The sequence below is a fragment of the Drosophila novamexicana genome, unplaced genomic scaffold (assembly GCF_003285875.2).
Source record: "Drosophila novamexicana strain 15010-1031.04,08,12 unplaced genomic scaffold, DnovRS2.1 tig00000108-arrow-pilon, whole genome shotgun sequence".
Taxonomy (NCBI): Eukaryota; Metazoa; Arthropoda; class Insecta; order Diptera; family Drosophilidae; genus Drosophila; species Drosophila novamexicana.
Window position 1 is genome coordinate 4589416 of NW_020824772.1, and position 23599 is coordinate 4613014.

General features: G+C 39.6%; 6 protein-coding genes across 8 annotated transcripts; 3 read left to right on the plus strand and 3 right to left on the minus strand.

Annotated features, from left to right (window-relative positions):
• Nucleotides 1–63: 63 nt before the first annotated feature.
• On the minus strand, nucleotides 64–2057 carry LOC115772020 (nucleolar protein 56). Its single transcript, XM_030717953.1, has 3 exons — nucleotides 1938–2057; nucleotides 1346–1748; nucleotides 64–1291 (listed from the first exon to the last, which is right to left on the minus strand). Exons 1-3 carry the CDS (start codon nucleotides 1938–1940, stop codon nucleotides 201–203), a joined length of 1497 nt encoding a protein of 498 aa, XP_030573813.1. The 5' UTR covers nucleotides 1941–2057; the 3' UTR covers nucleotides 64–200.
• Nucleotides 2058–2202: 145 nt separating this feature from the next.
• Nucleotides 2203–3995, plus strand: LOC115771768 (MOB kinase activator-like 1). 2 transcript variants are annotated; one of them, XM_030717621.1, is made up of 4 exons: nucleotides 2203–2409; nucleotides 2687–2853; nucleotides 2913–3037; nucleotides 3101–3995. In XM_030717621.1, exons 1-4 carry the CDS (start codon nucleotides 2390–2392, stop codon nucleotides 3389–3391), a joined length of 603 nt encoding a protein of 200 aa, XP_030573481.1. In that variant the 5' UTR covers nucleotides 2203–2389; the 3' UTR covers nucleotides 3392–3995. The 2 variants fall into 2 exon arrangements, with proteins under 2 accessions (XP_030573481.1, XP_030573480.1); XM_030717620.1 differs by having other exon boundaries at nucleotides 2205–2409; nucleotides 2913–3983.
• On the minus strand, nucleotides 3476–5401 carry LOC115771767 (retinol-binding protein pinta). Its single transcript, XM_030717619.1, has 3 exons — nucleotides 4939–5401; nucleotides 4646–4875; nucleotides 3476–4579 (listed from the first exon to the last, which is right to left on the minus strand). Exons 1-3 carry the CDS (start codon nucleotides 5356–5358, stop codon nucleotides 4378–4380), a joined length of 852 nt encoding a protein of 283 aa, XP_030573479.1. The 5' UTR covers nucleotides 5359–5401; the 3' UTR covers nucleotides 3476–4377.
• On the plus strand, nucleotides 4874–10017 carry LOC115771766 (TATA box-binding protein-associated factor RNA polymerase I subunit B). Its single transcript, XM_030717618.1, has 5 exons — nucleotides 4874–4891; nucleotides 5939–6407; nucleotides 6467–6584; nucleotides 7141–7590; nucleotides 7727–10017. Exons 2-5 carry the CDS (start codon nucleotides 5992–5994, stop codon nucleotides 9377–9379), a joined length of 2637 nt encoding a protein of 878 aa, XP_030573478.1. The 5' UTR covers nucleotides 4874–4891; nucleotides 5939–5991; the 3' UTR covers nucleotides 9380–10017.
• LOC115771769 lies at nucleotides 6597–6980 on the minus strand. Its single transcript, XM_030717623.1, has 2 exons — nucleotides 6859–6980; nucleotides 6597–6806 (listed from the first exon to the last, which is right to left on the minus strand). The coding sequence occupies exons 1-2, from the start codon at nucleotides 6950–6952 to the stop codon at nucleotides 6670–6672; spliced, it is 231 nt and encodes a 76-aa protein (XP_030573483.1). The 5' UTR covers nucleotides 6953–6980; the 3' UTR covers nucleotides 6597–6669.
• A 338-nt stretch (nucleotides 10018–10355) lies between the features above and the next one.
• LOC115771770 (protein phosphatase PP2A 55 kDa regulatory subunit) lies at nucleotides 10356–22056 on the plus strand. Of its 2 annotated transcripts, XM_030717624.1 has the most exons (5): nucleotides 10356–10650; nucleotides 14002–14193; nucleotides 19747–19898; nucleotides 19969–20772; nucleotides 20831–22056. In XM_030717624.1, exons 2-5 carry the CDS (start codon nucleotides 14037–14039, stop codon nucleotides 21197–21199), a joined length of 1482 nt encoding a protein of 493 aa, XP_030573484.1. In that variant the 5' UTR covers nucleotides 10356–10650; nucleotides 14002–14036; the 3' UTR covers nucleotides 21200–22056. The 2 variants fall into 2 exon arrangements, with proteins under 2 accessions (XP_030573484.1, XP_030573485.1); XM_030717625.1 differs by lacking the exons at nucleotides 10356–10650; nucleotides 14002–14193 and adding an exon at nucleotides 15441–16018.
• Nucleotides 22057–23599: the final 1543 nt, after the last annotated feature.

Sequence of the window (23599 nt, forward strand, 5' to 3'; positions counted from 1 at the left end):
TAATTAAACAGTTATGTGTCTGTATATAAAACCAATGTGTGAAAATAAAAAACGAAATTAAAAATATTTAATTGTATTTATGTTTATTTAATTTGCGGTGTATCATAAAATACAGAAAAGAATAGTAAGTTAAAATAATAAAGTTTGAACTTATAACTAAGCAGCAATGTAAAATGTGTAGATCCTCTACACATACGTTTTTACGCCTCCACGGCTTGCTTGTTCTTGTTCTTCTTCTTTTTCTTCTTCTTGGGCTCGCCATCAGCCTCCGCATTGCCATTGTCGGCACCTGCCTCGGCTGAGAGCGTCCCATTGCCATTGGTAGCCCCATTTGTATCAGCCTCAGCCGGTCGCTTCTTCTTTTTATTCTTTTTCTTCTCGGACTGTGGTGCATTTGCAACTTCTTGGTTAGCCGCCTCAATGGCCTCCTTCATTACCTCAATGTTCTTGCGCGGCACATCACCCGATTCGTAGAATTTCAGGCGATCTTCCACTTGTTGCTTTAGCGTCTCGCCAAACACGCTGGTGGGCTGCTCGAGGAAACAGTCAATACGCGAGGCAATCGAACATTTGTTGGCCAGAAAACGCGAAATGCGTCCCTTGTTCTTGAGGCCAGCGCGTCCAATGAACGACGAATGATAGATCAAACCATATTTGGGCGTGTTGGAGCGCGTCTTGAGCGCACGGAAGAGTGCCTTTTCGGCGCCCAGAATTTGTACTGTCGATGCGGGATACTTGGCCAGATTTGTCAAGCTGCCGGCGTGCGAGATGAGGCGAGCACCCACCTGATCGCCAATGAGCGACTGAAGATTTGGCGCAACCATGTTCATCTTGTTGTGCAAATATGTGGACAGCTTTTTGCGGTACTCGGAGAGCTTTACTACGCGCTCGGCAAAGAGCTCAATGTTCATTAGATCCACAATGGATATATCCATTCCCATTGACATTTTTCCAGCATCGATAATAGCTTGCGCCTTGGCAGAGTCCATGACAATCTGCTCAAGCTCCTCAAGCTTATCTTGGGTCAGATCCTTGCGGTCCTTAATAAATTTGGCCGCCTTAGCAAACATATAGTTGTCTGGCACAATTTTCACCAGTTCTGGGAAATGATAGGAGTACCATTCGCGTATGCGCATAGAGAACGTATTTACATCCTTGTCCAGCTGATCCAGAAGCGCTATCGACTGAATGATCATGTTGTCCGATCGATGCACATTGAACTTGACCTTGGCGCGAGAGTAGCTGTGTCCCAGACCCAGTTGTGCCACTCCAGCTGACTTGTCAGTAAAGCCTAAGAACACATAATTAGGTATGTGATATTGTATAAACTTGCAAGTTGACTTACCTTTTACCAGCTTTGCAAAATGGAAGCGCACACCTCGCAGTATCTCGGGCACGACACCAAAGTGGCTGCACTGTACCCCCACAGATTCGGTGATAGCAGCGCCTAACTTGGCATCCGCAATGCCCAGGGTGCACTTCTTCTTCTTCAACTTGGCAAAGAAATCGTCGAGGAAATGCAACAAGTCCTGCGGCACAATGCCCTCAGATATGGCATTAATATTTTCGAGTGCAGCAATGGCCGTCTTAAACGGCGCGAATCCCGCCAGCTTCACAATAGAATTAAACTTAGCAATGTCCGTCACGGAGGACTCGACCTGTGGCAGGAACATGGACACCTCCTCAAACTCCTTGACGGAGAATAGCGCAAAGCCTGCCGCATGCTCATACAGCACGTACAGTTTCGACTGCAAGTGTGAAGAAATACAGATTAATACAATATTTGCAATTTTAGTTTAAACATCTGCATTTCTTTCCACGTTGTCTGGTGCTTCCGTACACAATTCATACTTAGGTTAGTTATGATTGTGTATAAGCGACATAATTAACATATTTATGTAAGGAAAAGTACGCAACAATATTTCAAATATAATTACCATATTTAAGGCGTAAATATGCCGTAAAATCAACGAAAATTATCTATTCTCCACGAGAAGCCAAGGCGAGTTGTTTTTCCACGTGCTAAACAGAACGATCAGTGTCTACACACTTTAACATTTCCAGTGTGTACACACCTGACGCATACACATTCGCTAACATGTGGCAACGCATACTTCGCTGTCAAAAAATAATCGTAAGTGCATAACATGTTTTGTCGTATCGGTTATCGAGTTCGAAATATCGATGTTGTCGGTATTTGTTGCCAGCCCTACACTTTGCCCTGCCAACAATTTTTTTGATTGTAAAGATTTATAATTAAAAACTGTTTTTCAACATTACGCTTAATTCCAACTCGTCCAAGACGTTCAACTTACAAGAAATAAGCATATTGCTAAAGAGGTTGTCGACAAGTTTACCTTCGTGGCAAGTGAACGGCAACAATAACTGCATGGCAATGGAATTTTTGTTGTAAGTATATATGTGTGTAGTAACTGGATTACATACGAACATATGTGCGTATAATGTTCATTTTACATACACGAAAGTATGTTCGTGTGAACTGAAAACACTGTTGCACTTGCAACTGAAACAGACCCAATCAGTGGCGAACAAAGAGCTCTACCCTTTTTCGTGCTTTGTTCAGCCAATGTTGTTGGTGTGAGTCGATGGCTCCACCACTTGTAGTTGCCTGGGGTTGTTTGCCGTGGCATACCAATACAAAACGTCATTCTTTTGTCGACTTTAGCGGTTCACGTTCAAGCAAAACCTTCAAACCGAAAAAGAACATACCGGAGGGCACACATCAGTATGATCTCATGAAGCATGCAGCCGCCACACTTGGCTCTGGGAACTTGCGAAACGCTGTCGCTCTGCCCGATGGCGAAGATCTCAACGAATGGGTGGCCGTCAACAGTGAGTATTAAAAATATCATATGTTTTCATAGCTAATTTGTTATCTTCTTTCCCCATAGCCGTGGATTTCTTTAATCAGATTAATATGCTCTATGGCACAATAACAGAGTTTTGTACGGAGGAGAGCTGTGGCATTATGTCGGCTGGTCCGAAATACGAATACCATTGGGCGGATGGTTTAACAGTTAAGAAGCCCATTAAATGCAGCGCACCCAAGTATATTGATTATCTAATGACCTGGGTACAGGATCAGCTGGACGATGAAACATTGTTCCCATCCAAAATTGGTGTACCATTCCCAAAGAATTTTCTTGCCTCCGCAAAAACTATACTGAAGCGTCTGTTTCGCGTTTATGCTCACATCTATCATCAGCATTTCTCCGAGGTGGTGACGCTGGGCGAGGAGGCTCATTTGAATACGTCCTTTAAGCATTTTATATTCTTTGTGCAAGAGTTCAATCTGATTGAACGACGCGAGTTGGCGCCACTCCAAGAGCTCATCGATAAATTGACGGCAAAGGATGAACGGCAAATATAGGAATCACTGCAATTGGTGGACAGTGGTGGCAATAGCGGCAGCTTGCAATTGGACTTGTGATGGGCGGGCGCGACTGCGCTTTACTTTCAATTGCACTCTGTCGCTATTTATAATACGCTTTAGTTAGTTACCGCCTTTCCTTTTCTCGTTTATAGCTTTTAAGTTTTGTTCAGTGCTTCATGTGGTCCCACTAAAACTGTTCGGTAGTGCGCTGTTTGGTGATGATAATGAATTGATGACCAACATCTACTATATATTTTTATATGTGACACGTACTTTTAAGATATAAAACATATTTATATTTATATATGTATGTATATTAAAAAGCAAAAACAACAGCACGCATTGATACACTAACAAATCCCGCTTATAAAAAACATTCTGTTCACAAACTGTGCGAAATTAACTTGTTTATGTTCTTTTGTATGTATGTACGTATTTATTATTAATATCGATAAACGGATGAGAAGTCTTTTGCAATGCAAACCCTTAACATGAGACGGCACTCGATGGCCCCATTAAATGATAATAATTATAGACTTGATAAACATTTTTGATATACTATTTTATACTAATAAAGAAATCGAGAATATAATGAAGTAATCCTCATATCAGATATACTTTTAATAACCCGTTTATGCTATTTTACAAAGTCGAATTGATGTTTTTTTAAGTAAAGAGCTCTGGTACTAAAATAAGTCTATGGTCGCTGGACAAATGTGGACGATAACAGCAAGGCAAAGTTGCCCAACAAAGAGTACACTTATCTATAGTTAAAATGATACAAGCATTGAAGTGTGCATTATAAATACTTATCATTATAAAATGAGCATTGTTTTTAGCACGAACAAAACCTTAAATACTAAGCAACGCCATTTGTACACATTAACCGATTACCGAATGATAATCCTCACGTTGAAAATATGCGTATAATATTTATAAGTATGTCTGCTTGCAGTTCTAATCATTTTTGGTTAATCAGACGCTTATCGCTTGACTATGCTTTTGTATTTGCCTTGCTCCAAATAAAAGTCAGCGTTCTGTTCGACCAATTGCTTCCATTTGATGGCCAGCTCTTTGTAGCTGGGTCCCTGACCACCCAAGTCTCTTGGCAGCTGCTTGCACTTTACCATGGTGCCCTCACGGCGCACTGCGACACGGGAACGAATCTTTGGCGTCATAAATACGCTATAATGAAAATATTAATATAAATATAAACATGTAGACATGTGTATATAAGCAAAAGTCAGGCACCGAAATGTATTTAAAAAAATGTTGACGTGACGAGGCGTATTAGTGAACTCCAAGAGCTTGGGCTGACATGGATACGCCGTCCAACTCTCAACGGAACGCTTGATAAGCTTGGGATTGAGCTGAAGAGCATGACCTAATTGGACCCCCTGCATATCCATAATGGCAACAATACCACGTGCGCAGTTATCTGGCTCAAACTTTAATAGCAAATCCAATATCATTTTGCTTGTCTGGAAAAAGACAAAGGTTAGAGATCATTACACTTTTAGTAGTTATATCAGTTCTACCTATACCTTAAACACGTTGTTCTGTGTATGTCGTTTGGGGTCGTGTGCCGCCGTCCGAATAATTACAACCTTTTTTTGCTGATCATCGACACCGTCAACAGGTAGAAAGACGCCCAAGGCAAGCAGCTCCTGTATTTCGGGCAGCATGGGATCGCAATCGTCAAACCATTCGGTACGCTCGGCACGCATTTGGTAAAAGGTTTTAAGCTTCTTTTTAGCCCGATCAACGTCAAATTTACAGGTGCGCAGGAAAAAGTGCAAATTCTCATAGGCCTTACAGCCATTTATGTTCGGATTTGCGTCTAACCAATCGCTTAGTTCCTGCACCTGCAGCTGCTCCTTTTTCAATATCAGCTCCTGCTCATTCTCAAAAGTGGAATCCAAATCTGGATGCTCGGCAATTATATTGCTGTTGTGTGAACACATGTCCGCTGCTGCACTTGCACTAACCGACTGTCTGTGAGCGACTGGCTATTGCAGTCGGAAGCTTTCGACGCGCATAAATGTTTAGCTTTTGTTTTCGCGCCCTGCGGCAGGGCAAGGCAATTAATACTGGTCATTACTGGTGGGCAGCCTGCTAAATATAGTTATCCATTAAGCGACTAAGTCTAACACGCACAGCACATTCAGCTTATATAAATGGCGCAATTTAATTAGGGAAATGACCTATTCAGCACATTTGAAACGTTGGGATAGGTCAAAAGGCGCGACCAGTCGGCAGATTTAGTGTTGTGTAATGCCAAATCAGCATTTTGCTAGTTACAAGCACTTAGTGTTAAAAGGCAATTTCCCTTTAATCTCATTTCTTTTTATTTTTGCCGCTAAATGCTGCTAATATTAAAATGCTATGCTTCTAATAAAAATAATGAACTAAATCGATGAGAATGTTATAGCAACAAAGACCGTCAATACTAGTACTTTATTTAAATTGCGCGCAATTTCTATCGGCAATTTATCGATAATTGATATAATGAAAATGTACATATCAAAATATTTGTTATTATAGCATTTGTCGCTGCCGCACGTGTGTTGATTTTTTCATATTAAAAAGTATTAAAAATGGACGAGACAGAAATAATGGAAATAGACAATATGGAGTGCGATGTCTGTGGCGAGCGTACGTTCCAGGAGCGCGAAGGCTACTACTACTGCATCGAATGCGGCACCAAGAAGGAACACCTGCGCGCTGTAGAAATCAGCGCCGAAGATACGTTCAACGACACTTCAAAGCACGCTTCGCAACGCACCATAAAGAAGCCAAAAGTCGAGGAAGAAGACAACGATATAACATCTTGGGAATTTTACAATTATGTACTGCGCGGCTTTTTGGAGGAGCTGCTGAACATGGGCGCCAAGCCAGAGCTCAAGCTAATGACGCTGCAGGTATGGGCTGCCTACATGGGACGCATGGAGGTGGCCTTCAGCAAGAGCAACGAGCTTGGTTTGCCAAAGTTGAATGTGCGTGCCTTGGCCAGGTAAGGAAAAAGGTTTTAACATTCAAGTACATTTTGTTTATAATTTCGCTGCCTTTTAGAGACGCACGCATCATTTATAATTACAAGAAGACAAAGCGAAAGCGTGAACGCCAGGATAAACAACTACAAAACCAAGGGGATGAGCGCGCCAACTGGCGTGAATGGAGAAAGACCAAGGTGTTTGCATGCTAAAAGTTTAAACTTTATTACTTTTTTTCAAATCTATATCATAGTTAACTCAGTGGCCTGTCTGTGGCTTACGTTAAAAGTAAAACTGGTCGGGAAACAGGAGCGGCAGCAACAGGAAGAAGGTGCGCTGCTTTTGTTTGCCTGGCTCCGATGGTGTAGGTGACGGTGTCGGTCCCAACTCAGGAATGATATTGCCCTCCGCCAAAGCAGCTGTGTGTAGACAATTATATTATCAGCTCACTTTTCAGCTGTTAAAACTTACCCTCGTTTAGCTCTAGGGGTGCCGCTGATGTGGGCAGCGGTGCGTACACCAACACAAGAAGTGCTAGGAAGATCAGAGCAAAACGCAGAGCCATTTTAGAAAATGTTGATGTTGTAATGCTTTAGACAAAATGCTGAACTGATATTTTCCTGGCTTAGCTGGGTATTTATAGTGGGCCCAAGCATATGCCAACGACTTGACAAATTACCTAAGCTAATCAATCACCTGGTTATCTACACGGCACTGACATCAAAAGGTCTTGCTCTCGTTTCTCTTTTTCAGCGCAAATTGGATGAGTCGGGCTATAACGGCAAGAAGGGCGCCCAATCTGAATCCACGCTGCGAACTAACCAAAATCTTCAACTACAATGGTCGACCAATGCGCGCAAGTCCCTGAAAAAGCAAATGCCACTTAAGCATCTGGACAAACACAGCGCGGACAGTTCGGGCAGTATGCAATGTCATGGCCTACGCCCCAAAGCGAAGGTCTTAAACAATTTTGATCGGCATATTTACTGTCTGAACATATCTAAACTGTATATTGTGCTGGCCATAGCGCTTAACCAAGTCGAGGACGATATCCAGCTGACGGATCTTTTACGATTAATTGATGAGGAGCATCTGACCAGTCGCTATATGCTAAGCTATTTACCTGACAATGTGGCCATGCATGGCAAGACGCTGATCAAGCAGATGGAGTTTAGTCATCAGAGGGATAAAATTCGCTATAAGGTAAGCTTAAAATCAGCTCACAAGAACTAAAAAAAAAATACAGTGTCAGAAAGTGATCTAACATAGTCAAGTACGATCATTAGCAGAATTTTGGTATTTAATATTTTAAAAGTAATTCTAAAACATAATTTTTCAGTACATGCGGTTGCAGATCTCTCACATGTCTCGTTTCATTAATCTGAATGGATTCCAAAAACCAGATCTGGAAGCGCTCACAAAGCGCTATGTACTAGAACTGAGTTTGCCGCCGCTAATAGCAAGCTACGTCTGCAGTTTAATGGATATGCTGCCACCCACCTTTGAACCCATTTACGGACTACATGTGTATCCCCGCTATGAGGCTCGTGTTATGGCCTACATCATATACGTATTAAAGCTGTTGTTTGGCCTGGATGATGTTAAGGAGCGCGCTATATCAGAATCTGCCATTCTCATTAATAAACAGCTTCACCAGCAGACAGAGGAGCTGCAGCAGTCAGTGGCGCCACTTTTTGTCTTTACCGAATGGATGGAGTTTGTGGAGTTGCGTAAAATTGTGGTTTCTCACTATAGCGAAAGCTTTGCACAGCGATTTGGTACGGCTACTCAGAGTGGGCGCAAGATTGACGACTTTCTGAAGAAGGAGAAAAAACAGAAGGAGCATGAATATAACTACAACGAGATGCTGATGACACCGGCCATGCAGCGCGTGAACGAGAACATTTGTCTCATTTTTGAGACACTGCTGAAAAACAAATTCGGCGAGTCCTGTGCCGACAGTGCAACGAAGGATCACATAGAGTTTCAGCCTAGCCTTACCCCGGCCCATAGCTACTTTAAGCGCATTCTCCTCCACGCCAGCCAAGCGCAGCAGCGCGAGATGAGTGTACAGATTCCGGACTTTATGAAAGTAGATCACACAGAGCGCCAACTCGCGCCATTTAAAAATCAAACCACAGAGTTGGCTCAGCAGTTAGCCGTGCGTGGCAAAGCCCTTCGTGTAGAGGAATTGGCATGCCAGGAGGATTACCAGGAGACAGGCATTTTTCAGATGCTGCCACGCCAACCAAATCGTCAAAAGGAATGGCGCGCTAATTGTGACATAGATACACAGACCTGGATTGACGAACTACGGCGGCGGGAAAAGCGACCCTGCTTTGTATTTCGTCAACCTGTTGCATCTTATGGTCGGCAATATGCAAATAAAATGAGAGAACGCGCCGAACGCCGCGAAGCCTTGGAGACTGACAATCCGTTTTGGAAAATACGCGACACTCCCACTTATGTACTAACTCTGAACAATGAGGAGGTGTCGCTAAACAAATTGGCAGCCATACAAACGTTCGATGAGCGCAACATGGATCCTTTGCGTGTGCCGCTAAAGATGCCTCGTCGCCAAATGCGACCATTGTCCGAAGAAATAGAAGCGTCAGCTCAGCCTAAGCCGGAAAGCAGTGATGCAAATCAAGTTGAAGACGGCGCAAAGCAACAGCAGCTGGATGAGCTTTTGTTAAAAATTTCCAATTTCGATTGTTGGCTGCTACACGGATATATAACAAGGATTAGTGACACGAGTAAGCAGAAACTGCGTACGATCTTCCCCTGTTCGTTTCGCTGGCTGCTTGAAACATGCGCTGCCACCATCGGCATCGATTGGGATGTGCTATACGAGCAGTTGTTGGTGGTGGAGGTGATGTTCCATCATGGCATCGAGGACTGGAGTACTCATAGCAATCATTTGCGTCTCAAGTACAATATACTAAATAAGGATATTAATTTGTTGACCAAAAGTTTTAGAGATATGTGGTAATAGTCTTTTGTTGCACGACTTCCTTCCTAATCGCTTTCATATTTAAGAAACGTTTATTTTATCATTTAATGGCTGACACTAGAGTAAACATGGAACATAAACGCGCAACAGCAATATGCAAATTAGCGTTTATCAGAAGAATACCGAGACGGCGACAGCACCAACAACAATAAAAATAACAATAATAACATCAGTTACTCGCTCGCACAACGTTTTGTTTACATTTTACAAAAATCTTCAAAAAGAAAGAGCATGAACAGCCTCCTCACGGTCGCAGAAACACATGCTGTGGAAGAAAAAGAGGGCTCTTCGCTCCCCATTCCACTTCACACACACACACACACACACACACACACACACACACACACACACACACAGTCACACAAACTAACACTGCAACAGCAGGTGCCGAGCGCCACTGCTGAGAATGCGAGAGAGAAAGAGAGCGCGCGAGCGCACATTTGTGCACAGTGGAATGTAGCTTAAAAAACTTACTTAACACCAAGCAGGAGGAAAATTGTTGATAAAATGATGATTCCCTTTCAATAATCTGTGCAACTTTAATAATGTGAAAATATTAGCTATGACTGCATCTGTGTTTCCATCTTGAGAAAACCAAAAAACAAAACAAATTAAAAATAAATAAATAAGTCGTTTTCAAAAATTTGTTATATAATGTTGTAGATAATTTGGGTTTACCATAAACTTAAGAATACAAATGTTCCAAATAAGCAGGATTATTGTCCAAATTTAATGCATATCATTTTCTTACAAATTTGACATATGTAAATAGATTCGTTTAAGCCGTGCCCCACTGTACACGTTAGTAGAAATCATAGGCCGCACATTCGCTGGGCGACGCATGCGAGTTTAGTGCTAATTTTAACGACGCCGCGTTGACTGTTTCGCTTTTGCGGTTTTTTGATTTTCGTTGCGTCCAAGTTGGATAAAATTTAAATCAGATTTAGTGCCTTTGTCAAGCGCGCGGCGAATGTGTGTATGTGCTATACGCGCTTGGCTTTCCTTTTCAAGTTTAATTTGGAAGTGCAAGTGATCATAAACAATAAAACAGTGTTGATAACAGCGAGAAGATTACCGTTAACTGTTACACATACAACATTGGGCAATAACAAAACAAACTACACTTAAAGCCTCACAAAAATCCAATACAAAAGAAAAAGACAAATTAAAAGAAAAGAGCAACAAATGATAAGACGAAACAGGCGATAAAATCGATTCAAGTGTAACGCATCATCTGGCAGTTACTTCAGGTAGTTTACAATTTGAATTATGACTGAAGGGTTTTTATAAGTAAGGGCAAATCGCATAAATGCTATAAAAGAAAATATATTCATAAATGCAAATTGTTTCAGCTTTTAGAGATCTGTTTTAACATTTGGCTTATGTGCGCGTGAGATTTTGTCACTTTTTTTCTCTTCTATTTTATGGCAATACAGCTGTTTCAATATGTAATGCCGTCAAAAAAAAGTAAAAAACAAAAAACCAACAACACAATAATAAATAAAATAACAACTTTGGCAAGTTATGCCAAACTACGCTAAACCCCGCTAATAAGTTATGTGCGGATCTGTAATAAGTTCCTACGTAGCTTTGTGCATTAAATTTCATATATGCGTATGTGTGCGTGTGTGTGTGTGTGTGTGTGCATAATGATATCATATACACAGTACATAACAAAGGTAACCCCATACCGTTTTAGAGCCCAAGCCCCCGTACAGCTCACAGCACCCCTCCCGCCTTGTTAGACGCAACGCGTCGCTTTGTACGTGCGATCCAAGTTTTAGTTGTTGACGTTCTTGGCGGCTTTTGAGGTTAACAACATTGTTTCACTAAAAAAAAAAAAAAAAAACAGCAGCAGCAGCAGCAACAGTTGTATTTGCCATATAAATTCAAAACGTAAATTGATTGTATAACAACAATTAATGGCAGCTATTTTGTCACCAGCTAAGTTCTATGCCAAAAAATATTTGTTTAAGCTGTTTGCATCAATTACAACAAATTCATTCAAATTGTTTGGCAAAACAAGCGCAACACGCGCTTTTATCTAACTCCATAATGATAACTGGCATGTAATTTGTTTAGCTTAATACCTGTCAATTGTATGTGCGCAATACACCTGAAAAGCCATTTCATTTTTGTCAAAAGCTTAATTAGTTTCGGCATTTATTTATTTAGTGCATTAATTAGACGTCCAGCTCATACAGCGTGATAAGAAACAATATTGGCCCATCGATTTATGCATAGATATTTATTTATTATCTGTCGATAGATATGATATTGCCACCGGCAAAGTTAGATCTCGCCTGCTGCCTTGCTTCATCCTTATCACTGACTGTTAGTGGAGCCCGGGCAGGTCATAACTGATTGCAAAACATATGCAGGTACTACTACATCCTGGTTTATAGACAATTTGGCACACGCTCCGATGAAATCGTCTAATTATAAATGATTCTATTCTCTCCCACTCGCTTTAAACTGAGTGCGGATTGACTTATTTAAAGGTAGCATCCAAAAATATTTACACACACGAGAGCATACGCAAAGTGGCCAGCGGGGGGAGAGGGGGGACAGGAGTCGGGTCCCGTGTTGCACGTGCGGCTGGACTTTCAAATTGTCGTCCTGCCTATTTTTAGGCGCCCCGGTCGCAGTTTCTGCTGTGTGTGTGTGTGTGTGTGTTTGCTAATGAATTTTCAGCATTTCCTTCACATTCTTTTAAAAATAAACAAAACCGAAACTGGGGGCTACCTTCAATGCTTGTATTATTGCTAAGCAATATATAAATATGTACAAATGTACATTGTACGCACATACAAATGTTTAAATAAAAATAATTTAATTTTCTTTTTTATTCGTTTTTGTTTTCGTTTTCCTTCCGCTGAGTTTGCTCTGATCGCAATCTCTTGTCTTTTGCACTTCACCACATTTTGAGAAACATATTTGTAACCTATCGAAACTTGATATACCCTTCCTGATTGATTGGGCAAGTTGCTTTTGTGAGCTACCAGAAATGATTAATAATTAACACTCTATAGAAGTGTGTCCATATGCGGAAATACATTTGTAGCAGGAACTTTGATGCATTTATAAATTTATCATGTAATTTTGATTATTTCCATGTGCAGAATTTTTACTTAATCTAGAGTAAGACGTATAATACCCTTATTTTCTTAGCCTTTAACTACAAGATCCGAGTTCCTTAGGTGTATGAAACCCCAGAGTCTAAAGTGCAGACTACAATATTAAAGATTCTAACAGACCTGGCTTGTTTTTTTTTCATGTTACAAACCTTGTGACAAGTATATAGGCTGCAACTATGGAAGAGTATAGCAAAAAGAGAAAACAATGACAGCATAATTTGCTATTTCTTAAAAATTTGCCGCTGTTTGTTTTGTTTTGTGGCTGGGACTAAGGCAAACAGAAAAGAGAAAAAAAAAATATATTTACATTTTGAATTTTTATTATAGTATTTCTGAAATTCAACTTAACAAATTTGGCTGTCGTTGTTGTTTTCAATTTTGCATTGTGCATGTTTAATTTTGAACTTCAATGACATTTCACATTTCCCCATTCGATATTCTAACGACGCCAATTGCTAGAGCTCTTGTAAGGAAAAACAATTTTCCCCTAAATTCATTTAATGCGTTCGCCACGCGCTTACTCACGTTTCCCAACAACACATTGAGACGTTGGCCCATTAATTGGATTAGAATCCCATATTGGCTTTTTCTTTTCTTTAGTATTTCGTCTTTTTCACACGTTGTTTTGTTGTCCATCTTAGGGCGCATGCCTCGGATCAACTTGTTGCATATACGACACACTCCCAAACTTAAGTGTGCTTCCCTATGCGACAACAATTTCCGAGACTTTTTACATATTATATATTTGCCTTGTAGCAATTTTCTTTGTTATTAATTTGAATGAGATGAACTTATAACAATTTTTTCACATTTATCTAGTCTTATTGATCGAATGTTTAATGTTGAGCTTTTAAATATATAATCACATATATAAAATACCTTTTATTGCGATTCTTCATAAAAGTTTAAGCACTCAACTTTCTTATTTTGATTCAGAGTTCCTTTTCGAATAGCTAATCATTAAAATATGGCACATTAGCGCTAAACCAACGTCAGACACACCTCTAGACGTACCCCGAGTTCTGACTTGGAGGGGGGTTTTAAAATTTGCCCAGCCATAGCCTAGGCAGATGGGGAAGTTGTTTTTGGATTTGGTAAGCGGCGTGCACGTAAACGTAATGTCCAATGTAAACAAACGACAGGCACATTTGCACAATTAATTTGTGTGCAAAATCTAGAAGGAAAAATAAATCTAGTCGGCGACATTTGCGTGATAAGTGCAAGTGGGCAGAAAGAGAAATCCAGTGTGAGGGAGAGCGCAAGAGGATCGCGCGCCGGGGACAGGTGTTAATTGCCTGACAAATTGAAAAACACGAAATCCGCTCATGTGCTAAGGCCTAAAGTGACCAAGTTTTAAGTAAATATCCATTATACAATACGTCTGATTGTGTGCTTCAGTGTATTTGAGTGCGATTGTGCTTCAAAATGAATGTTAATAGATTCGATCATTTTATTCATTTACAGCTCGCAAACTGTAACAGCAAAACACAGACGTCAAAATGGGTCGCTGGGGTCGACAAAGTCCAGTGCTGGAGCCGCCTGATCCACAGCCACCACCTATACCGCCGCGCACATTCATGCGACAATCGAGCATTACAAAGATTGGCAACATGCTAAATACGGCCATCAATATAAACGGTGCCAAAAGGCCGCAAAGTAAGTTAACTCGTTTATTTATGTTTGAACATTTTGCGCGCCATGTACGAATAAGTATGCGACAACCCAGACAGCTGTAGAGTATCGCATTTTAGAGCACTGAAAATACACATTGACCAACACTGCAGGAATGCGCAACGCCGTTCGCTTGCGGCAATTTTAGTGGCCTGAAACTGCTATTGTAAAGTGCGAAATTTGCAATACATTTTGTACTTCCATTTTTATGTTGAAATTTTCAAAACAAATTAGTCATAAATTAAGTTGAAATTGTTAACAACGCGTTTAAGTGTTATTGCCGCATTGAAATTGTATTATTGCAATGATGTACATAGTTTAAAAGTGCGTAAATCTTGGCCGCCGCTGCCGCATTTGCAAAAACGACGACGCAACGCAGCGACGACGGCGGCGACGAAGCAGTGCATCAAAAGAGGCGGCAAAAACTGGAAGAAGAAGCAGCTGAACAGAGCAGCATTAGAATCTCGGTTTTTTTTTTTTTCGTTTTTGCCATATTTGTCATGCGAGCTCAACATTGAGCACAATACTGAGCTGATAATCTTTGTCGTGACGCGTTAGCCTGTGCAATGTTTAGCCAAAACAAATATATAAAAATAAAGAAAACATTAAGTACGAGGCGCATTTTAATCGAATATTGATTGTGCGTTGTCGCCAGCGACGCCGTCGGTTTTGTCAGCGCGCTTTTATAACAAAGCAACGGTTCAGCACGCCAAAAGCTGCAACTGAATGTCAAAATAAATATGAATATGCAATTCGTGCTGTAAGATTTAGTGCTAAACAAGGAATATATATTTTGAAGGTTAGATTGTAAAGAAATACATGTGTATATACTTGCGAAGAAAATGCGATAAAACAGAACACAAGGCGTAAGGCGTTAGGTAAACGAAACGGCAAGAGAAGACGTCTACACGGCGATTTGTTGGTGTTTGTTTTGTGCCACAAAATAAATAATATTAATCGCATTGTTTAGCAAATATGCGGGCGCGTTAATATCGTTTTACAGTGCCTCGTTTATCACTTGTAGTGCTCTGCTCCCGCGATTCGCCTAGAATAGTGCAAAGTAATTTCGAGATAACTTTTGGCACAACCACCGGCTGAACGAACACACACAAACACACACACACGCACACATACAGACGAAGGCCTTGCGGCTGCCGTTCCTGCTGCTGCTCATCGCCGCCGCCGTCGTTGCTGTCATCGCTATGAAGCTGTCGGCGTATGTACAAAAGAAAAACTCCCATACTTTGCAGTTTCTTCCCCACATGTCGTCGACGTCGTTGTCGTCACCAGTAATACGTATACGTGCTTAAGTTGTGCTAAGCAGCGACTGTAGGAACAAAAACCAGAGAGAGAAGAAAAAAACAATATACATATATATATATATAAACCAAACAACAAAAAAAAAGGGCAGAAACAAAAGCTACGAAAGTTAAGCACTTTGGTTTTGTCTTTTGCTTTTGCTTTCCGTTGTGTTCGTCGTTTCTCTTTTGTATGCCAAGCTCAACTCCTTCGGAAAAAGAAACCGCGCTCAACACTCCTCCACATCAACAACAACAGCAACAACAATAAAAAACGCACGTTTCCCAACACACGCACATAAAAATAGTAGACCAGAGAGCGTTTACAGTGGTAGAGAGTTTGAGTTTGAGAGCGCAAAAGCAACTCCTTGGCCTTATTATTTTTGTTGTGTGCGATTGGTTGTGTTGCTGCTGTTGTTGTTGTTGTTGTTGGTGCTGCTGCTACTTTTGAGTGCTGCCTCCTGCTAACTTGCGCGCGCCGTTCAACGAAAGCTGTTCAACTGTCATGGCCGGTAAGTTGTTTTAATTCTGCTTCGTCTTCTTGTCGGAATACTTTCGTACACACATGCAAATGTGTGTGTGTGTGTTTGTATATATTTAGCTCGCATGTGATGTGATTTGATTTGAATTTGGATTTTTGCATTAAATTGTTGCAGCACAGCGTTTAAACAAATTGTACGCGAAGTAAACAAATGCAAGAAAAAAATAGCCGAGCTCTAGTTTATTAGTACATAAACAACTCTGTCTATCAGTTAGCATTGATCTTTGCAATTGAGCGAGAGTCGAAAATTGCCCCTGCTACGAGCACGATATATTATATACATATACTAGCCAGAAAAAAAAAAACACTGAACCAGATGTGCGCGCATTCATACCTATAAAGTAGGCAATTTGTGAGAATGTATGTGTGATATTTGATCACAAAAAGATTGGTTGTTTTTTTTTTATTTATTTATTTTTTTGCTTCCAATGCAGTTTTAGTCATTTGCTATCATTTTGAGTTCTGCTTTAAACCCCATACTTGCAAGCTGACTGATATAACTGATAGAAAATTACCAACTGCTCAATTGCATTTGCAATATTTAAAAAGCCAAACAGTATAATTAAATCATAAGCAATTGCGCAAATACAGACATTGGGAGCACGGACAACAAATAGATAGATACATAATATACATCATATATGACAAATATATGCATATAGATAAATTTGTATCTGTATCCTATATTGTCGTCACACGTTCTGTGTAAATTAAGATTGATTCAAAAACTAGTTCTCGGCCTGCTTATTGCCCTCAGGCGATTGTCGAGGTAGGCGCGCCCAGACAAACATGACACAAAGTTTTATTCTCATATATTGACTGCAATCAATGTAAAAGTTGTAACGAACTTTTGTTTACACATTTTGTGAAATGCATTTCAGCAAAGTTTGTGCAAAGGAGGATTTACAGCTGAGATAGAAATAGAGAGACAAGAAATGTTTTCAATTCCTAATTACATTTGTAAAAACAAGGAACTTATGAAATATTTTAAAGTTTTTGAAAGAAAAAAAACGTCAATAAATATTACTTGTATTTTAAAAACCGCAAAGAATGTCGTTATTCTGCTTTATTTCTCCACTCATTCTGATACATTCTGCTTTCTTTCTCCACTCATTTTCAAAAATATCGCCTTTCTTTGCGATTTTCAAAAATTGAAATACGGTTTGTAGACTTTCGCATTGATTCACTTAAGTAATTGAGAGTGAGAGTAATCGGACTAACAAGTGAGAGGTCGCTAGTTCAATTGTTTTTGATTATTTTTTCATTTGTTAATAAGAAAGCATAATAATTACAAACCAATAAAGAAATGCAATGTCAATGGGAGTTGCCAAAGATTTTTCTTCTGTTCTGATTGTAATGTCAACACAAAGTTGTTGCTGGTTGGTTGCTGGTTCAACCCCACGATAAGACGAAAAACAGAATAAGGATTTTATAATAAACTCAGAAAAATGAATAAAAACAACTTTCTTAGCTGATCTTTGCTTAGTTTGTTGCTTAAGGGGTAACAGGGGCAATGGAACCGTTGAATGTGGAAGGACCGCCCGATGTGAAGAGCTGCGGGCAGATCTAAGTAGACATGTCAGCTTTAATCATTACAATTTAATTTTTAGTGAATTCGTTTATAATGCTAATGAGAGACTTGCATGGCGAATGCGATGACCGTGGTGGATATTAGAGCGGTTTGGTATATTTTTAAAACTGAAAAATTTGTATGCAATTTGTATTATTTACTTATTTGGATACCTGGAGCACGTTCTACTGGGAAATACTAGTTATAAATACTATCAGATGCATTGTGTTTTTGCTCTTAAAATGGTTTCTCTGCCTAATGTGTTTAATTAAGCAGTCATTTAGTCACAAAGAACCGCTCGGCATCTTAAGAAATTGGAGCCTCTGGGCTTATGGCCGAATGGGTTAACTAACATGTAAACGAAAAGGCACACTGACATCAGCACAACGTTAGTGTATTTTCAATACAAATTGTATTTCCTCCGCCCTCGTTTTAACTTCTATTTATCGAGACAGAAGCAGGCAATCGTGAGAGGGCGCTTGGCTCTAGGTCGTTCGTTCCAGGACGGCGGGTTTGCCGTGGTTGTCGTGACATCGCGTGGTTGCGTTAAATAATTGTGTCAATATTTGAGTAACATTTAGTTGGCTTGCGAGAATGAATGTGTGTGCGCGTGTGTGTGCTGTGTGTGTAAGTTCGCTGAAGCATAGTAAATTGGACTAGAAACCAAAAATCTGTTCCGATTATAATAATAGACATACCAAAATTAGCTATCGTAATGCCAAGCACTAAACCGTTCAAGGTTGTCCAGTTTAAAAAGTTAAAGACTCCGCTTAAAAATATGTACGTATGTTATAGGGAGCTTACACATATCTTTATTTTTGGGGAACAAATGTATCTATGATCAGGTCCTTGGGTTCGACTTATTATACATTAAAGACCTTGGTTTGTCCTCGTTTACGAAATATTACCTAAAACTTGGGACATGTTTAATTGCCTTGACCCGGAAAACAGTCTGCCGGCACGTTGTGCGTGTGCGTGGTGCTCTGTTTTATTTGTTGTTATTGTTTGTGGCTGTCTCATGGATATATTATATATGTGTATATTCAATTGTAGCTATTGTGTTCATTCTAGTTTTGCAGTTACATATCTTTAGCACTTTCAATTCAAACTAAGCACAAAGAAATGAGTTCAATGACTGCCAAACTGTGACTGTGACCGGGTCGGTGGGTCGGTGGGTGTCGGTTGGCAACGTAATCGTTACGACTGCCAGCAAATAAAAGGCCGGACTATATAATTGACTGACTGACTGACTGACTGATCCCATTATTGTCAATGGAGCGCAGCTCGGGTTCGTCAATCAAATCATGACGTCGCCAGTTGCGCTTTGAAAAGCCATGTATTGTAATCAGCATAGAGTGTCAGTTTGAAAGGCAGAAAAAATGTAAAACAGACAATCTCTGCGCTGGCCAGGCAGGCGTATGAGCATTTCGAAGGAGCATCAGCAAATAAAGTACGACCTATATATACCCAGTAATAAATACAAATACATTCGACTCTTGTCACAGGAACAGTTGGTTGTGTGGCTAACTATAAAAACATATTGTACATTTGCTATAAATATTGTTATAATACTGAGTACCTCTTGTATAGCCTTTTGCATTTCTGTTTTACATGAGGTATGCGGGGTATTCGATGGTATCAGGTTCATAAACTGAAACAATTCACAGAAACAGGACGAGGAAATTTATGAAAAAGTAAGAGCCAAACACATTTTTGAAATGAAAACATTATGCACCACGTTTACACAACGTGCAGCAATCGCAAAAAGTGGCTGACAAACAGTGCAGAAAGGAGCTGAACATAATATATATATTTTTGTGTGTGCATGAATAAGGCTCGTATATCCTGTTGACCGGCGGCAGTGCTTAAAGCAATTTAAAGCCAAAAGCTGAAAGCCGACAGTGGCTGGAAATGGCGTCATTAGTAAATATTTGAGCAGGGCAGACGTCATCGTTGTCCTCTGGCGGCTACAGCTAAAGCTGAAGCTATTGATTGTGTTTGGGCGAGAGCGAAAATCAGATGTGACAAGCACTTATTTCGTACTTTTAGTTCGTCAATGGGATGTGACGGAATATTGTGAAATTGAATAGTGTGTCTTATGTTTCATGTTTCACTCTTTTCGTCGACAGGTAATGGAGAGGCGTCCTGGTGCTTCTCACAGATCAAGGGCGCCTTGGACGATGATGTCACCGATGCGGATATCATATCCTGCGTGGAGTTCAATCACGATGGCGAGCTGCTGGCCACGGGCGATAAAGGAGGTCGCGTCGTCATCTTTCAGGTGAATAGAAATAAAAATAATTTCTTTTTATAAAATTGTTTGTACAAATGTATTTTTTTTTTGTTTTCAGCGTGATCCCGCCTCGAAAAGCGCCAATCCGCGACGCGGGGAATATAATGTCTATTCGACATTCCAATCGCACGAGCCTGAATTTGATTATCTTAAATCGCTGGAAATCGAGGAGAAAATCAATAAGATACGATGGCTGCATCAAAAGAATCCCGTGCACTTTTTGCTGTCCACCAATGATAAAACGGTAAAATTATGGAAGGTCAGTGAGCGCGATAAGTCGTTCGAGGGCTACAACACAAAAGAGGAGAACGGTCTGATTAGAGATCCACAAAATGTAACCGCCTTACGAGTTCCTTCAGTGAAGCAAGTACCGCTTATGGTGGAGGCCTCGCCACGTCGCACCTTTGCCAATGCACACACCTATCACATCAATTCAATTAGCGTTAATTCTGACCAAGAGACTTTCCTATCGGCCGATGATTTGCGTATTAACCTCTGGCATCTGGAGGTGGTCAATCAGAGTTACAATATTGTTGACATTAAGCCAACCAACATGGAAGAGCTAACGGAAGTCATTACCGCAGCCGAATTCCATCCGACCGAATGCAATGTGTTTGTCTACTCCAGCTCCAAGGGCACAATACGATTATGTGATATGCGCTCGGCGGCGCTTTGCGATCGCCATAGCAAACAATTCGAGGAGCCCGAAAATCCAACGAATCGTAGTTTCTTCAGTGAGATTATCAGCTCCATAAGTGATGTCAAGCTAAGTAACTCAGGCCGCTACATGATCTCCAGAGACTATTTAAGCATCAAGGTGTGGGACTTGCACATGGAGACAAAACCCATTGAGACTTATCCGGTGAGTCACCAAACTTGTCTCACCTGAGTTCAATTATAATCATGTGTGTTCCCTGCAGGTTCATGAATACCTACGCGCCAAGCTGTGCTCGCTGTATGAGAACGACTGCATCTTTGATAAGTTCGAGTGTTGTTGGAATGGCAAGGATAGCTCCATAATGACCGGCAGTTACAATAACTTCTTCCGGGTCTTTGATCGTAACTCGAAAAAGGATGTCACGCTGGAAGCATCCAGGGACATTATTAAGCCCAAGACAGTCCTTAAGCCACGCAAAGTTTGCACTGGCGGCAAACGAAAGAAGGATGAAATCAGCGTCGACTGTCTGGACTTCAATAAGAAAATCTTGCACACTGCTTGGCATCCCGAGGAGAATATCATCGCTGTGGCCGCGACTAATAATCTGTTCATATTTCAGGACAAATTTTAGCTAAAACTACTATTGCAAGCATTGTACACATCCACGCCATTTACTAGGGCCTCGGCACAGCCTTGGCAACAGTGGCAACATTCGCCTCATTTAAATGTTTATTCGATTGGTTTGTTTCAAAAGCGCTGTCAAATTTCCCATCAACTGTTTGCCTAACGTTTTTCCAGGACCCTTACACACACACACACCCATGTACACATATATACACTCACTTACATATAAACACATACACATAAATGCCATAGCAAAAGCTTTGTAACATTTTCCTTAGTGATACAAGATAAATAAACATTTTTTATACATAGATAAAATTTAAAAAATGGTGAAGCAGAAATTTAATTTTCATTGTAGCGTAATTAAAGAAACAATCGAATTATCCAACGTAGTGCCCCCAAGATTTTTTATATGTATACATAATTACGCGCCCAAGTATTTCTAATAAACAACAAAAATATTAACATTAAAAAACATACACACACACATACACACACAAAATGCATATTGTAATACCAAGCTCGTACGTTTTATGTTCGCTTGTTAAGTTTAAAAACAAAAGAAAAAAAAAATCGGAAATTATAAAGTTGGACACAAAAGTTGTGCGCTTTGTTTTGTTGTATATTTTCTATAATTTCGTTTTCGATCAAGTTCATTCCATGCTGTTAAAAACGAAAAACAATTTATATAGCTCACATACCTCTTAATATATAATTCTAAATCTCAACAAAAATCAACTCCAGCGCATGCCTCTTCCCTCCCTCCCCTTCTCTGTTATCACTCATGAGAATCACGCAAAACATAATTAAAATGCTCATTCTAAAAACTTAAATTTAATCTAAAACAAAAACGAAACAAACAAAAACTTAATTCAAACTAAAATAAAGTTTAAATGTGCAGTCTTACAAATAATGCATATTTATGAGAAAACTTATAAATCAGAACCTAAGTTAAACATCTAATTAGTGCTCTCAATTTCTATAATTTAATGTCTTGCTAAAACACACTTATTTTTATACGCTACGTTATAAGCTAAGTATTTTTATTTTTAGTTACACTTTGCGTGCATGCGTCCAAGACCAACAATTTCAGCATATAGCCACAACCCCTTCCTCCCTCACCATCGCCCATCACGGCTCCGACCCTGATCTGGTGGATTTTCTTTTCATAGCTCTGCAGTCATATTTGTTTTGTAAAGTTTATTCTCCATAATTCAACTTGTTGACCGTCCCGTCATGCACAACCGGTTGACTTTCTTAGGTTATCTAGCGTCTAGTGTTAACAAAAGTGTGCGCTAAAAATGTTAAATAATAAATGAAGAATATAAATATACATAATATATAAAAATAAATATAATTATATATATATATATTATGTGTATATATATATATGAAAAGAGATGGCAGGCATTGAAAGCGAGTTCAAAAGTGGAATGTAAACGCATAAATGATAAAAAATGATAAAAATGTGCTTCTTATGAAATAAATTATGTATTAAATAATATGTATTTTCAATGAACTAGTTATACAGTAATAGAAAGCAGGAGGAATAACAGTTACATTCATAAGCATTAAGCCCAAAAATAATAAACAAAAAAACGGAGGAAAAATATGATTTGTTTGTAATAAAATCGTGTGAAATTCGTTTACAATTTAAGTGAAAATTCTATTTTTAATACATATAATGTACATTTTGTTTCAGACAAATACAACACACACACACACACACACACACACACACGCATACACACAAATTGTGCCCACAATTTCTCTGCAGCAATGATTTAGTTTGCAACAACTTATGGCCTATTTTTTGTTGGGCAACGGACATTTTAATCATAAAATCTAAACACGCCTTTTTGTAAATATAATCGCAATACAATTTTTGCAGTGAATACACAACAAAGTTATAATTAAATCCATTCATAAAATGAACTAAAACCCAAGACGGTAGCACGACTGTTGCGATTGCTAAAAAAAAAAACAGAAGAAACTAAATAATTGCAATTGATTAGTTTTAAAAAGATTTATTGAATTGCTATAAAAATGGTAAATCAAATAAAAGAAAAAGTACGAAGTTTAGTTTTGCAAGCAAGAAAATCAATTTGTTGACGGTTGTTTTACTATGAAATGGGAAACAAGTTTAAAAACCAAAATCAATAGGGAATATGTGTACACGACAAATTTGTCTTAAGTCCACTAATTGTCCATTTTTATGAAACAGTAATAAGCTTATTAGTTCATTTAAAGCTCTTATTTTTAATTTCGATAAAAATGCATGAAGCTTAGAAACATGTGTTTCCCACCTCGCATTTTTCATATAGTGCTAACGAAAAAACCGTTACACGCATAACATGCCGTCTTCATTGCAACGCAGCGCACGCGCGGCTTTCAAACTTTGAGCGCG